At 39.6% G+C, this 16,615-nt stretch overlaps 1 protein-coding gene across 6 annotated transcripts in view; it reads left to right on the forward strand.

Moving 5' to 3' along the window:
* Nucleotides 1–16,615, forward strand: part of PIEZO2 (piezo type mechanosensitive ion channel component 2) — a 737,984-nt gene that overhangs the window by 212,862 nt on the left and 508,507 nt on the right. For all 6 annotated transcript variants that reach the window (XM_077270184.1, XM_077270188.1, XM_077270185.1 and 3 more), the window contains exon 2: nucleotides 6,774–6,869. In XM_077270184.1, coding sequence (XP_077126299.1) covers nucleotides 6,774–6,869 — 96 coding nt within the window. The remainder of the gene's footprint in view (nucleotides 1–6,773; nucleotides 6,870–16,615) is intronic.

Here is a 16,615-nt window from a genome sequence, read left to right on the forward strand (position 1 = left end):
GATTAATACAATTACACATTACAATTTTCAGATTTATAATTTTAAAATAATTAGTACAATTTGCAAATACTTGCTACTTTGTGTTGGTATATCACATAAATTTTGATAAAAATGCATTGAAATTTGGGGGTGTGAAGTGAAAAATGTGGAAAAGTTCACAGAAATGTAATAAGAAATTCTATCTTTGTCTTTGAGCGGCCCATTTAGACATCTGAGTTTGAGTCCCCTAGTGTAGAGAATAGAAGTGGCACCTCTGATTTCCTCTTTTAACCCCTTCACCACCAAGGGTGGTTTGCACGTTAATGACCGGGCCAATTTTTACAATTCTGACCACTGTCCCTTTATGAGGTTATAACTCTGGAACGCTTCAACGGATCTTGGCGATTCTGACATTGTTTTCTCGTGACATATTGTACTTCATGTTAGTGGTAAAATTTCTTCGATATAACTTGCGTTTATTTGTGAAAAAAACGAATATTTGGCGAAAATTTTGAAAATTTCGCAATTTTCCAACTTTGAATTTTTATGCCCTTAAATCACAGACATATGTCACACAAAATACTTAATAAATAACATTTCCCACATGTCTACTTTACATCAGCACAATTTTGGAACCAAAATTTTTTTTTGTGACGGAGTTATAAGGGTTAAAAGTTGACCAGCAATTTCTCATTTTTACAACACCATTTTTTTTTAGGGACCACATCTCATTTGAAGTCATTTTGACGGGTCTATATGATAGAAAATACCCAAGTGTGACACCATTCTAAAAACTGCACCCCTCAAGGTACTCAAAACCACTTTCAAGAAGTTTATTTACCCTTCAGGTGTTTCACAGGAATTTTTGGAATGTTTAAATAAAAATGAACATTTAACTTTTTTTCACACAAAATTTATTTCAGCTCCAATTTGTTTTATTTTACCAAGGGTAACAGGAGAAAATAGACCCCAAAAGTTGTTGTACAATTTGTCCTGAGTACGCTGATACCCCATATGTGGGGGTAAACCACAGTTTGGGCGCATGGCAGAGCTTGGAAGCAAAGGAGCGCCATTTGACTTTTCAATGCAAAATTGACTGGAATTGAGATGGGACGCCATGTTGCATTTGGAGAGCCCCTGATGTGCCTAAACATTGAAACCCCTAACAAGTGACACCATTTTGGAAAGTAGACCCCCTAAGGAACTTATCTAGATGTGTGGTGAGAACTTTGACCCAACAAGTGCTTTACAGAAGTTTATAATGCAGAGCCGTAAAAATAAAAAATCATATTTTTTCACAAAAATGATCTTTTCACCCCCAATTTTTTATTTTCCCAAGGGTGAGAGAAGAAATTGGACCCCAAAAATTGTTGTGCAATTTGTCCTGAGTACGCTGATACCCCATATGTGGGTGTAAACCATTGTTTGGGCGCAGGGCAGAGCTCGGAAGGGAAGGAGCGCCATTTGACTTTTCAATGCAAAATTGACTGGAATTGAGATGGGACGCCATGTTGCATTTAGAGAGCCCTTGATGTGCCTAAACATTGAAACCCCTAACAAGTGACACCATTTTGGAAAGTAGACCCCCTAAGGAACTTATCTAGATGTGTGGTGAGCACTTTGACCCAACAAGTGCTTTACAGAAGTTTATAATGCAGAGCCGTAAAAATAAAAAATCATATTTTTTCACAAAAATGATCTTTTCACCCCCAATTTTTTATTTTCCCAAGGGTAAGAGAAGAAATTGGACCCAAAAATTGTTGTGCAATTTGTCCTGAGTACACTGATATCCCATATGTGGGTGTAAACCATTGTTTGGGCGCAGGGCAGAGCTCAGAAGGGAAGGAGCGCCATTTGACTTTTCAATGCAAAATTGACTGGAATTGAGATGGGACGCCATGTTGCGTTTGGAGAGCCCCTAATGTGCCTAAACATTGAAACCCCCCACGAGTGACACCATTTTGGAAAGTAGACCCCTTAAGGAACTTATCTAGATGTGTGTTGAGCACTTTGACCCAACAAGTGCTTCACAGAAGTTTATAATGCAGAGCCGTAAAAATAAAAAATCATATTTTTTCACAAAAATGATCTTTTCACCCCCATTTTTTTATTTCCCCAAGGGTAAGAGAAGAAATTAGACCACAAAAGTTGTTGTGCAATTTGTCCTGAGTACGACGATACCCCATATGTGGGTGTAAACCATTGTTTGGGCGCATAGCAGAGCTCAGAAGGGAAGAAGCGCTATTTTACTTTTCAATGCAAAATTGACTGGAATTAAGATGGGATGCCATGTTGCGTTTGGAGAGCCCCTGATGTGCCTAAACATTAAACCCCCCCACAAGTGACACCATTTTGGAAAGTAGACCCCCTAAGGAACTTATCTAGATGTGTTTTGAGAGCTTTGAACCCCAAAGTGTTTCACTACAGTTTATAACGCAGAGCCGTGAAAATAAAAATTATTTTTTTTTTCACAAAAATGATTTTTTAGCCCCCAGTTTTGTATTTTCACAAGGGTATCAGGATAAATTGGACCCCAAAAGTTGTTGTCCAATTTGTCTGGAGTACGCTGATACCCCATTTGTGGGGGGGGACCACTGTTTGGGCGCATGACAGAGCTCGGAAGGGAAGGAGCGCCATTTGGAATGCAGACTTAAATGGATTGGTCTGCAGGCGTCACGTTGCATTTGCAGAGCCCCTGATGTACCCAAACAGTACAAACCCCCCACAAGTGACCCCATATTGGAAACTAGACCCCCCAAGGAACTTATCTAGATGTGTTGTGAGAACTTTGAACCCCCAAGTGTTTCACTACAGTTTATAACGCAGAGCCGTGAAAATAAAAATTATTTTTTTTTTCACAAAAATGATTTTTTTAGCCCCCAGTTTTGTATTTTCACAAGGGTATCAGGATAAATTGGACCCTAAAAGTTGTTGTCCAATTTGTCCTGAGTACGCTGATACCCCCTATGTGGGGGGAAACCACTGTTTGGGCGCATGACAGAGCTCGGAAGGGAAGGAGCGCCATTTGGAATGCAGACTTAAATGGATTGGTCTGCAGGCGTCACGTTGCATTTGCAGAGCCCCTGATGTACCCAAACAGTACAAACCCCCCACAAGTGACCCCATATTGGAAACTAGACCCCCCAAGGAACTTATCTAGATGTGTTGTGAGAACTTTGAACCCCCAAGTGTTTCACTACAGTTTACAACGCAGAGCCGTGAAAATAAAACATATTTTTTTTCCCACAAAAATGATTTTTAGCCCCCCAAATTTTTATTTTCCCAAGGATAACAAGAGAACTTGGACCCCAGAAGTTGTTGTTCAATTTGTCCCTAGTACGCTGATACCCCATATGTTGGGGTAAACCCCTTTTTGGACGCACGGGAGAGCTCGGAAGGGAAGGAGCACTGTTTTACTTTTTCAACGCAGAATTGGCTGGAATTGAGATTGGACGCCATGTCGCGTTTGGAGAGCCCCTGATGTGCCTGAACAGTGGAAACTCCCCAATTCTACCTGAAACCCTACCCCTAACCTCACCCCTAACCGTTTACTGAACATTTTCTGACAGTCATAAGTGCCACGTATATAAGTGCCACGTATATAAGTGCCACGTATTTAAGAGCCACGTATTTAAGTGCCACGTATTTAAGTGCCACATATTTCAGTGCCACGATATTTCAGTGCCACGTATTTCAGTGCCACGTATTTCAGGCACTGAAAAATACGTGGCACGTAAATACTTCAGTGCCACGCTATTTCAGTGCCACGATATTTCAGTGCCACGATATTTCAGTGCCACGTATTTCAGTGCCACGTATTTCAGGCACTGAAAAATACGTGGCACGTAAATACGTGGCACGTAAATATGTGGCACTGAAATACGTGGCACTTAAATACGTGGCACTTAAATACGTGGCACTTAAATACGTGGCACTTAAATACGTGGCACTTAAATACGTGGCACTTATATACGTGGCCACTGAAATATCGTGGCACTTATATACGTATATACGTATATAAACGTATATTTCAGTGCCACGTATTTCAGTGCCACGTATTTCAGGCACTGAAAAATACGTGGCACGTAAATACGTGGCACTTAAATACGTGGCACTTAAATACGTGGCACTTAAATACGTGGCCACTGAAATATCGTGGCACTTATATACGTATATACGTATATAAACGTATATTTCAGTGCCACGTATTTCAGTGCCACGTATTTCAGGTTAGGGGTAGGGTTAGGGTTAGGGTTTTTTGTTTTTTTCTTGTTTTCTTGTGTTTTTCTATAAAAACGCATGCGTTTTACCACGTTTACATGCATTTTTTCACACATGCGGTTTTTTTAAAAAACGCATGCAGATAAAAACGCAAGTGTGAAACCAGACTAAAAGACGCTTTTTATAGCAAAAAAGTTTTTGCATCTCCACATTTTGAGACCTATAATTTTTCCACATTTTGGTCCACAGAGTCATGTGAGGTCTTGTTTTTTGCGGGACGAGTTGACGTTTTTATTGGTAACATTTTCGGACACGTGACCATTTTTTATCACTTTTTATTCCGATTTTTGTGAGGCAGAATAACCAAAAACCAGCTATTCATGAATTTCTTTTGGGAGAGGCGTTTATACCGTTCTGCGCTTGGTAAAATGGATAAAGCAGTTTTATTCGTCGGGTCAGTACGATTACAGCGATACCTCATTTATATCATTTTTTTATGTTTTGACGCTTTTATACGATAAAAACTATTTTATAGAAAAAATAATTATTTTGGCATCGCTTTATTCTGAGGACTATAACTTTTTTATTTTTTTGCTGATGATGCTGTATGGCGGCTCGTTTTTTGCGGGACAAGATGACGTTTTCAGCGGTAACATGGTTATTTATATCCGTCTTTTTGATCGCGTGTTATTCCACTTTTTGTTCGGCGGTATGGTAATAAAGCGTTGTTTTTTGCCTCGTTTTTTTTTTTTTTCTTACGGTGTTTACTGAAGGGGTTAACTAGTGGGCCAGTTTTATAGGTTGGGTCGTTACGGACGCGGCGATACTAAATATGTGTACTTTTATTGTTTTTGTTTGTTTTTTTTAGATAAAGAAATGTATTTATGGGAATAATATTTTTTTTTTATTATTATTTATTTAGGAATTTTTTTTTTTTTTTTTTTTTTACACATGTGGAAATTTTTTGTTTTTTACTTTTTTACTTTGTCCCAGGGGGGGACATCACAGATCGCAGATCTGATAGTGTGCACAGCACTCTATCAGATCGGCGATCATACTTTCATCGGAGCAGGCTGCAGCTTTCATCTGCAGCCTGCTCCGACCCGGAAGTGCTCCCTGCAGGACCCGGATACAGCCCCTCGGCCATTTTGGATCCGGGGCCTGCAGGGAGAAGACGTTCGGTACGAGGTGAGTACATCACCTTGTACCGATCGTCTCAGGGAAGCACGCAGGGAGCCCCCTCCCTGCGCGATGCTTCCCTGTACCGCCGGTACACCGCGATCATGTTTGATCGCGATGTGCCGGGGGTTAATGTGCCGGGGGCGGTCCGTGACCGCTCCTGGCACATAGTGCCAGATGTCAGCTGCGATATGCAGCCGACACCCGGCCGCGATCGGCCGCGCTCCCCCCGTGAGCGCGGCCGATCGCGTATGACGTACTATCCCGTCTTCGGTCATGGGGGCCCACCCCACCTCGACGGGATAGTACGTCAAATGTCGGGAAGGGGTTAACATCCACTGTATATACCCAGTAACTGTAGTCACACATGCCAAGTAGCTCAGATTCACATTTGGATCTGTTTGTACATGAAATGAGGAGAAATTCTTGATTTTATGTAAGACAGGTAATGAAAATTGGTCCATTAGAAGTGTCTTCTTATCAGTAGTGGACACATAAAATGACCGATTAAGATCATTATAAGACATTTGTAATCATTCCATATGAAAAACATTTTTTTTCGAAGAGTAACACCTTTAAAAGAAATGTAAAACATTGAAGATACAGGAAAATTATTGTCCACCATTGCAAATGTTGTTCTTGTATTTTCTAAAAAAAAAAATCAACTATATAATTGAAGCATTTAATCAGTAGAACTATAAATATGTAAAATACATTGTTTAGTTGTTTTGACCGACAGGTCAAATCTCCATAAAGTAGAGGCAATATATGATTCATTATGTTTATGATTATTGTTATTGTTATATCTGTGGCCTCCTTTCAAAGGGATTTCCAATTTTAGCATCTGAAGCAAACTCTGTAGACTAATTAGTGAGCAATGTGCTCATCGCTTGTTCATTGAATGCATACAGGCAGTTTCAGGAAATAAGATTTCTCATTCTATAATGAGAAGTTCCTTGCTTTTCTAATATACTTATTGATTACTTCTTATTTTCAATATGTTTAATTGTTGTTGACTGAAAACCTACATTGTTTATATGCATGTGATTAAAAGTAGCTAAAAAGTAATACAAACACTTGGTTAAAAAAATAAAAAATAAAACAATGGTTCCTATTCAAATAATACTAGCAGAGACAGAGATAGAAAACTATAAGTAAATTGCAAAACAAACTTACATTGTAATACAAGAAAAAAGCTTGAATTGGAGTGTGAGCCTGTTTATTGAAGAATAGATAAGTACATTTACCTACAATTAGTATCTATATACATGTCTGTAGACAAGATGTCCGGAAACAATCAGCTATTGCATATCTAAAGAATAATGTGCGGGATATGTAATGTTACAGTTTACCTATCAACACCAGTAAATCACAATTTGTCTTCTCCTTCACAGCATGCATGTTCCGGTACAATGGAATATCATTCGTCTACCTCATTTACCTCTTGCTTATTCCTTTATTTTCGGAACCGACCAAGATAACAATGCAAGGTAAGATATGATATGATTTTTTCAATATTACCTAAGAATATGTACATGTGCCATTATAATTACTATTAGACAATATAATTTATACCATTTCATTTAATTGCAGTTGTGTGATTCTATATTAATAGTGCAGATAAGTACAGCACATTCACAACAGCCAACTATCTCTTGATTTGTTAGAGCAATGCTTTTCACCTGTTATTGAATGAGTCCTACTTCAAGTAGAAGGCACATTCAGCTAGAGAAGAGATCCCCAACCTGTGATTTGGGAGCTGCACATGGCTTGCGGGCCCATGATATGTGGCTCGTGCCTGTTTGTCTTGGCGAATTAGCACTTTGTTTAACAGCTATGAAGAGAAGGTCTCATGGTGTAGCCCTGCACAGGAGGGCAAATCTAAATGCACATATAGTGGCGGAAAAACAGGGAGAGGATAAATATTGTGAGCTGGATATAGTATGATACCGCTAGTCAGAGGAGGTGATTGAAGCTGGATGCAATAGAGTGGTTGGCGCTCTTAGTGCAGGAATACCAAATGAAAGTGAGAACCTAGAGATGTACCGTATATACTCAAGTATAAGCTGACTCTAGTATAAGCCGAGACCCCTAATTTTGCCACAAAAAAACTGGGAAAACTTATTGACTCGAGTATAAGCCTATGGTGGGAAATGCAGCAAGCAGCTACTGGTAAAGTTCAAAAATAAAAATAGGTACCAATAAAAGTAAAATTAATTTAGACAGTAGGTTAAATTTTGAATGTTTATATTGAATCAGGAGCCCCATATAATGCTCCATACAGTTCATGATGGGCCCCATAAGATGCTCCATACAAAATAAGCCCCATATAATGCTCCATAAAGTTCATGATGGGCCCCATAAGATGCTCCATACAAAAAATATGCCCCATATAATGCTGCTCAAAGGTTAATAATGGCCCCATAAGATGCTCCATATTAAAATATGCCCCATTTAATCCTGCATAAAAGGTTAATGATGGCCCCATAAGATGCTGCATAGAAAAATATGCCCCATATAATGCTCCATAAAGGTTGATGGCCCCATTAGATGCTCCATAGAATAATAGAATAATATGCCCCATATAATGCTCGATAAAGGTTGATGTCCCCATAAAATGCTCCATAGAATAATATGCCCCATATAAAGCTCCATAAAGTTTGATGGCCCCATAAGATGCTTCATAGAATAATATGCCCCATATGCTGCTGCTGCGATTAAAAAACAACAAAAAAGACATACTCACCTCTCGTCACTGGGGGAGAGGTGGCTGTGTCCTGAGCAGGCGGGGACACCGGCGCGCTATGGGGGCCAGGTGCTGGCGTCGCCGCCGGCTCAGGTCCCCGACTCTTGCGATATTCACCTGTCCCCATTCCACCACCGCGCGCTGCTGTATCTTCCTGGTCTTTGCAGTGACTGTTCAGGCAGAGAGTGCGCACTAAACTCGTCATCGCGCCCTCTGACCTGAACGTCACAGCCAGTGGAAGCGGAAGACACAGCGCGGTAGTGGAACGAGGACAGGTGAATATCGCATGGCTTACCCTCCCCCATCATACTCACCCCCTCGTGATGCGGTCTCATCAAGTCCCTGCTTGTCCAATGGTCTCCAGTGCCGGCAGCTTGTTCCTGTGTTCAGCGGTCACATGGTACCTATGCCTATGGTGCCTATGAGAGTCGCGTCTATATTCATTACTTTAATGAGCGGTACCACGTGACCGCTGAACACAGGAAGAGCTGCAGGCGCCAGAGACCATCTGAGAAGCAGGCTCGTGCAGAGACGGCCCCGGGAGGGGGTGCATATGATGTGACATCTGCCGGCTCTTGCCGCTCCCCTTCCCCTGCTGACCCCCTGGGACAATGACTCGAGTATAAGCCGAGATACACTTTAAAGCAACAACTCATCCCACAAAAACTAAGCCCCTACTCAGGTCTGTGATCTGTCAATTGAAAAATGGAGGCTTTCCACGTCACTAGTAGGTGAAAATCCAAATAGTGATCAGCACTGCACTCTTTGTGGTGCACATGGAAGTGAGTTACATATAGGTGACAAGCTTCCAGCATTCACATGTAACTTCTTAATGATTCTTAATGAATCTTGATTCTTTTATTCAGAACTTCCATGAATGTTTCAGCTACTCACGAGTTTTCAATAGGACATTTTGGTGTTCAAAGTTCGTGAGCAGGTTCTGAATAAAATCACTGAAGCAGAAAACAGCTGACCGCACCATCCAATTTCAAGCTTTGTGAACACACCGGTTGTCAGCAGACGCTGGCCAGCTGATCTCGGGTGCCGAGCCCAGAATACACACTGTTGTAAATCATTAGAAGGAAGAAGTGGCGGCACTCACCGATCTTCAAAGCAGATGAATCTTTATTGAATTAAAATCTTCACGGCTCGGGGGTTTCACAAACCCGTTGAAGCGCTCAAGCAGCACGAAACGGCCATCGTTTGAGCTTGTACACTCCTTTGTATATGCACCCCCGAGCCGTGAAGATTTTAATGCAATAAAGATTCATCTGCTTTGAAGATCGGTGAGTGCTGCCACTTCTTCCTTCTAAGGTTCTGAATGAAAGAATCAAGACTCACATTATGTGTGAGAGCCACGAGTTCTTTATCTACGAGTAGCTGAAATACAATCGAAAAGTGACATGGCTTCCAATAACCCATTCAGTAAAATCCACATTCGGAAGGCCAAAATGGATATTTCTAAGTCCCCCAGTGTGCCCGAACCACAGTTAACATCAACATGTATGGAACTCCTGCAGAGAGGAGAACTCAATTAAAGGGGTTGTCCAAGTCTAGCTTTTTGACCTATCTGTCGGATGTGTGATTAATATGAGATCGTGGGAGACTGACACAAAGCACACCCACTAATCAGCTGAAAACTGCAGCAGCTATAATTAACCCCTTCACGCCGCAGCCAATTTCCGTTTTTGTGTTTCTGTTTTTCCTACCCTTCTTCCCAGAACCATAACTCTATTTTTCTGTCCACATAGACATATGAGAACTTGTTTTTTGAGGGACGAATTGTACTTTTGAATAACCCTATTCATTTTACCACATAGTGTACTCGAAAAAAGGAAAACAATTCTACGGCTATATGCACCGTTCAGGAAAGTGCGCAGAATTTTCCTGAGCAAATCCGGACTTTTTCCGCAGGAAATCTGCATGTGTTTTTTTGCGTTTTTATCTCGGTTTTTGCACTTTTTTTGCGGATTTTTCGTGTTTTTTTTCTGGAACTTCCCAATGCAATGCAATGGCAAAAACGCGAAAAATCCACAAAATTTATGAACATGCTGTGTTTTTTACCGCTTTTACCGATTTTTTTTTGTGGAAAAAAATGCAGCATGTGCACAAAAATTGCGGAAAGCATTAAAAATGATGGGATGCCTATGTTTGCGTTTTTTTAGCATTTTTTCAGCGGAAAACATCAGAAAAAATGCAAAAAAACCGCAAAGAATCACATAGCCTTAGTGTGGTGAAATTGTGAAAGAACCCACAATTCTGACATTGTTTTCTGGAAGCTGATTTTATGATGTACATTTTGTGGTAAAAATGACTATGCAATATGATTCTACTCAACAATACGATTACGGTGATACCAAACATGTCCAGTTTTGTTATTATTTTAGTGGAGGGAAAAAAATCTGAAATTTAAAAAAACAAACAAAACCAAAACAAACATTTTTGGGGCCGTGTCTCCATTTTGAGACCCGTAACATTTTTATTTTTTGGCCAATGGAGCTGGGTGATAGCTAATTTTTGGAAGGTGAGACAAGTTAACAATTATGGTCGGAGAACTGCTTCACCCACGATTGCTAGAAGCAGGTCCTGGCTGTAATACACAACCTTCACCTGCCGGGTACGGGCTCCATGTACCCTCTTCCGACATGTGCCTTATATATGCCGCGGATGTCGTGAAGGGGTTAAGCATTGAACGGACAGAACACACGCAGCCCTGTAAATTGCTTAGTGGTTGCAGACAAGTACTCTGCTTTATCTCCCATTCAAGTGAATGTACTGAAGTACTCGGCAATGTCTACGAAACTTAGTAGTTTACGAACACATGTTGAGTATTGCCACATTCTAGAAATTAAAAAAATGAAAATGAAAACATGGATCTAAAAAATCCTTTAGTGGAAAAATTGACATTTTTGTTTACATGACCCAGAATTATAAAATTCTGTGCATCATTTGTGGGTTCAAACTAATGTTCTAGCACTTTGTTGGCTATACAGTTGGCACCTGCAAGTTATTACAGTCAAAATTGCACTCTAAAATCAGATAGTACTTCTTCCCTTCCGAGCCCTGCCTTTGTTCAAACAGAAGGTATCGACTACATATGAGCTTTTGTCAATTTTGAGATCATTTGTTTTTGCATACTGTTGGGCCCATTTTCTCCTATTAACCCTTGTGAAAATGAAAAATTTGTTACTAAAGCATTGTATCTGTGAAAAAATTAAATGTTTCAATTCTATGTCCCAATGTGATACTTTTAAGAAGCACCTGTAGGCCTAAAAAGGTCATTACACCCCATGCTAAATTCATTGAATGGTTTAGTTTCCAAAATGTTGCCATTTCTGTGTGGTTTCTACTGTTTGGCATCTTGTGGGACACTGAAAATGCGATATGGTGTTCAATATCTATTTGAGCCATAATTGCACTTTCCTTCTGTGCCCAAAATAAATTGTGTGGTCCACTGTATCCTGGTACCCCTGTGAACGGGAAAATTTGGGGCTAAAAGATTATTTTTGCAGAAAAAACCCTCATTTTTTATTTTCACGTCAAATGTTATAAACTGTAATGAACCACCTTTTGAGATGAAAAACATCAGTATGCTCCTAGTCAGTACCCCATCACTTGTAGGTGGTTTCTGCTGTTTTGGTATCTCATAAGCTCTGCAAATTTGACAAAGCATCCACAATCTATTTCAGCCAAAATTATGTTCCAAAATTCAAATAGCGCTCCTTCCCTTTAATGTCCTGCCATGCGCAAACATAGTACATTCTCAACACATATGGAGTATCAGTATGTTCAGTAGAAAGTGCTTAACAATTTTTTTGGGTGCATTGTCTCTCATTGCAAGTTGTAAGAATGAAAAATTTGAGGCTAAAGCAAAATTTTAGTTGAAATCATGCAGTTTTTCATTTTTTTCATTCCCTGCAGCTTTGAATACTTGGTGGCCGTGTGTGCAGTTTTTAACACTTTTTTACTTTTGGGGTTTTATGACATGTAGGCACCTCAAAGTCACTTCTAAACTTTATAGGTCTGTGTAAAAAAATAGATTTTGTAATTATTGTTGAAAAAATTAATATTGCTAACATACAGTACTAACAAAATAAAAAGACATTTAAAAAATGATGCTGATGTAAAATAGACACATGGGAAATGTTATTAACTGTAAGGGCATAAAAATGATAAAAATTGCACATTTTACTAAACTTTCACCAAATTTTCCTTAATAAACGTAAATTTTATCTACCTGAATTCACCACTAACATGAAGTGTAATGATCTATGCAAATATACTCAGAATCATCGGGGTTGCAAGAAGCAAAGTTATTATCATATAAAGTGACACATCAGATTTGAAAAATAGGGCTCTTTCAGAAAGGTGAAAACAGGCTTCGGTGATAAGGAGTTAAAAGCACTTTGCAATTAGCCCCATTTATTAGGATGAGACAATCACTTTAAAGTAATAAAGAAATACTGCACATTTACTGAGATTCACAATAGCAAACAATCTCTAGAATATTTTCTAACTGTACAGGTAAATTTGGAGCATAATCTTAATACAAACTATAATCTTACACTGCATGACTGAAAGAAAATTTATGATAAAATGTTGAATAATTAATGATAATGCTTCCTATCACATCATTAATGTAAATAACACATGTACAGAAAAGCTCTAAGAGCTTATGTGTTATGAGCAAGTCAGCAAATATATAGATGACACAATGTTTTTGAGTCTGGTGTGGATTTTATAGTCTGAAACACCTTAAAGAGGCTTTCTGTTCTCAAGAAACATTTCTGCAGACTGATGCCGAATCATCACAGTTTGCAATGTGCAGTCTTCATCCAGTGTGAGATGACGGTCATATGACTGCAATATTGCGATTTGCACTATCACGTGTGGTCTAGCTTTCTCAGCACCACTCCAGGTTTTTTTTGTGTGTGTTTTTTGTAGGTTTACCGCTGGAGTGGTGTCACTAATGTAAGTTCCCTGACCTTAGTAATATACTTAGCAACCACCTTCTTCTGTTCTGGTCGCCACTCCAGTCATCTTCTGGAGGTTGTGATCTGATGGATTTCTCCAGTGTTTGCTGGGCAAGCCAGAACGAGGCTCTCAGACTTAGGCTATGTGCACACGTAGGTTCGGGTCCCTGCGGGTTCTCCAGCAGCGGATTTGATAAATCTGCAGGGCAAAACCGCTGCGGTTATCCCTGCAGATTTATCACGTTTTGTCTTGCGGTTTCTGCTGCGGGTTTACTACTATACTATTGATGCTGCATATGCAGCAATATGCAGCATCAATAGTAATGTTAAAAATAATAAAACATGGTTATATACTCACCCTATGACGTCCCGATCTCCTCGGCGCTGCACGCGGCGGTCCGGTTCCAAAGATGCTGTGCGAGAAGGACCTTCATGACGTCACGGTCATGTGACCACGACGTCACGGTCATGTGACCGCGACGTCACCGCAGGTCCTGCTCGCACAGCAACTGAGACCGGACGGCCGCGTGCAGCGCTGAGAGGTGAAACCCGCAAAGTGTAAACATGGCCTTACATTGAGAGCTTGTGATTGATATCTATGACTTTCAGTCAGTCACAAGATGGTGGTGCAGGACTTCAGTGGCACTGGGGACAGGTGCAGACAGTGGCTTGTAAGTATAATTCTAGGGTCAAGGAACATGGATTAGTGACACAATTCAGTGCTGAAATAATGAAAAAAAAGTTGGAAAGACAACTCCTTTCTTTTGCCATAATGGAGTATTGAGGGGGTCCCCGCAAATATATAAAGTAGAATTTAGAGCTTGTCAACAGGGGATGCAGGCATCTTTACAGGACCACATTGAATCTTGGAAACGCCTGTGATGTACTGTATTCAGTTACATATAACTGCTCAACCAACAATATGGCTGCCCCCACTCCTTGTAGGCGATGGGAAGCAACAAAGGAATTTGCTGTAAGGAAACATGAGATGAACTTTATCTCACATTTCTAAATCACAGCTTTGTTCATTCATAAATCCCTGTGGCGAAGCAACTTCAGTTGCTGCATCTCCATCTTGTACACAGAATTTGCCAAATGTTAGGTCTGTTTTTCTAATTGATCATTCTGGGTGGACTGTGATTAAATTGTAGGAAATTTCTAAACTGTGAGTCATATTAGAAAATTCAATTAGTGGTTAGTTGACAGTTTGTTTCTTTTGAACCTTCCAAGTTTCTTGCCTTGCAACAACAATCTATAGTTTATGCCGGACAAATACTTTCAGTTTACAAACTGAAAAAGTATTGAGCAGAAAAATACTAAATTTCATTAAACTGTTTACTTTTTTGTGTCACTGTTATTTGTGAAAACCACCAAATGTTGCTTATTTCTGATGAAAAACTACACACATGTGCACAAACAGCAGCATTAGAAACATTTATTCCTGTGATAATAAATGTAATTTATGTCATGCTGTTCAAAGGCTGATGTCATACATTTTTATTTTTGCTTGCTTTTTTTGTGAAAATATAGTGAATAATTGCAAATTCACTGCACTGAAATTTCAAGTTCAATCTTATCGAGATATACTGTAGCACAAGATCTGAGTGCAATGAGGCTCCATTGAAGTAAAATGCAATGTTTTTATTAAAATTTTAATAACACAAGAGAAAACTGTTAAAGGCAAGGTCATCTCAAAAAGCACCCAAATTAGTCAGGCACAACATGTTTATACTATAGGTGCTAAGGCATTCTATAAGTAGTGGTCCATAGCCAAACATGAAAATGTATATGTTAGTGTTAGTTAGTGTTATTCTCTTAAGCCGGTGGGATTTTGGTATCTGGATTGAAACAATATCAAATGTATAGTATTTACTAGTTCCAATATAGGAATAACAGTAGTAAAATACTAGTAGTCACAAATTGTATTTAACCCATTGTACCAAAACCCCAGAAAGAGTGGCTCTGCAATAACAAATACATTAAGTACCTTAGGAACAGTAAGGAGTTATCCAAATTGCTATCCTAATGTCTATTAATTAAATATCTATAAAATGGTGGGCTGATAGTGGAGTCCTATGGCCCATGACATGTTTCACTCTGCTTCTTCAGGGGCCATGTGAAAAGAATAGGGAGAGCCCTGTGGGTTTATATGTAAGAGCCAGTAGGGATAATGTTTGGAGTAATAGGGTTGTAGCAGTTGTCATTAGTGATGTGCGAGTATACTCGTTGCTCGGGTGGTCTCCGAGTATTTGTGAGTGCTCGGAGATTTAGTTTTTGTCCACGCAGCTGCATGATTTACAGCTGCTAGACAGCCTGAGTACATATGGGGATTCCCTAACAACCAGGCAACACCCACGTGTACTCAGTCTGGCTAGCAGCCGTAAATCATGCAGCTGCGGTCGACAAAAACGAAATCTCCGAGCAGTCACAAATACTCGGAGACCACCTGAGCATGCTCAGGAAAACCCGAGCAACGAGTATACTTGCTCATCACTAGCTGTAATGCATAATATCTGTTATCCATCCTGATTGTCATGTGTGCAGCGCATGGCCTGTTAGAACCTGAGGTGATGTGATATCCTCTTCCTGGTTCCAGGTGGTGAGATGCACGCCAGGTACAGACACCATGGCAACAGGTGCCAGAGCATTCGCGCATGCGCGCGCTTTCTGCCTTACGCAGCCAATTTTGTTTTTGCCTCCCCTTCTTCCAAGAGATAGAAATATGAGGGCTTGGTTTTTGCAAGTTGAAGTTTTGAATTACGCCAATTGTTTTGTCCTTCAATGTACTGGAAAACTCTTAAGTGTGCTGAGTTTGTGAAAAAAAAAAAATTCCGACAGTTTTTAGGGTTTTGTTTTTACATCATGCATTCTGTGGTAAAGGTTCTCCTGAATCATGGCTCTCCAGGTCAGCATAATCATAGTAATTCTGAAATTTTGTTACCATTTTCTGAAACCCGAAACATTTTTATATTTCGATCCATGGAGGCTTGTTATTTGTGTGGCAGTCTAAAAGTTTTATTGCTGCTGTTTTGAGGTACAAATTACATTTTGATAAGTTCTTATTGCATTTTCTGAAGGAAGATTAGTTATCAAAAAATCGTCCGATATCGTAGCATTAGACATTTTACATCATGCATTCTGTGGTAAAAGTTCTCCTGAATCATGACTCTCCAGGTCAACATAATCACAGTAATATCACACATATTTAGATTTTTTTTCCATGTAAGTGGTGAAAAAGAATTCTGAAATTTGTGTTGCCATTTTCTGAAACCCGTAAAATTTTTATTTTTCGATCCATGGAGGCTTGTTATTTGTGTGGCAATCTAAAAGTTTTATTGCTACTATTTTGAGGTACAAATGACATTTTGATATGTTCTTATTGCATTTTCTTAAGGAAGAGTAATTACTGAAAAATCGTCTCATATCGTAGCATTAGAGTATACAGTGCCTACAAGTAGTATTCAACCCCCTGCAGATTTAGCAGGTTTACACATTTGGAATTAACTTGGCATTGTGA

The sequence above is a fragment of the Ranitomeya variabilis genome, chromosome 6 (assembly GCF_051348905.1).
Source record: "Ranitomeya variabilis isolate aRanVar5 chromosome 6, aRanVar5.hap1, whole genome shotgun sequence".
NCBI classification, from domain to species: Eukaryota; Metazoa; Chordata; class Amphibia; order Anura; family Dendrobatidae; genus Ranitomeya; species Ranitomeya variabilis.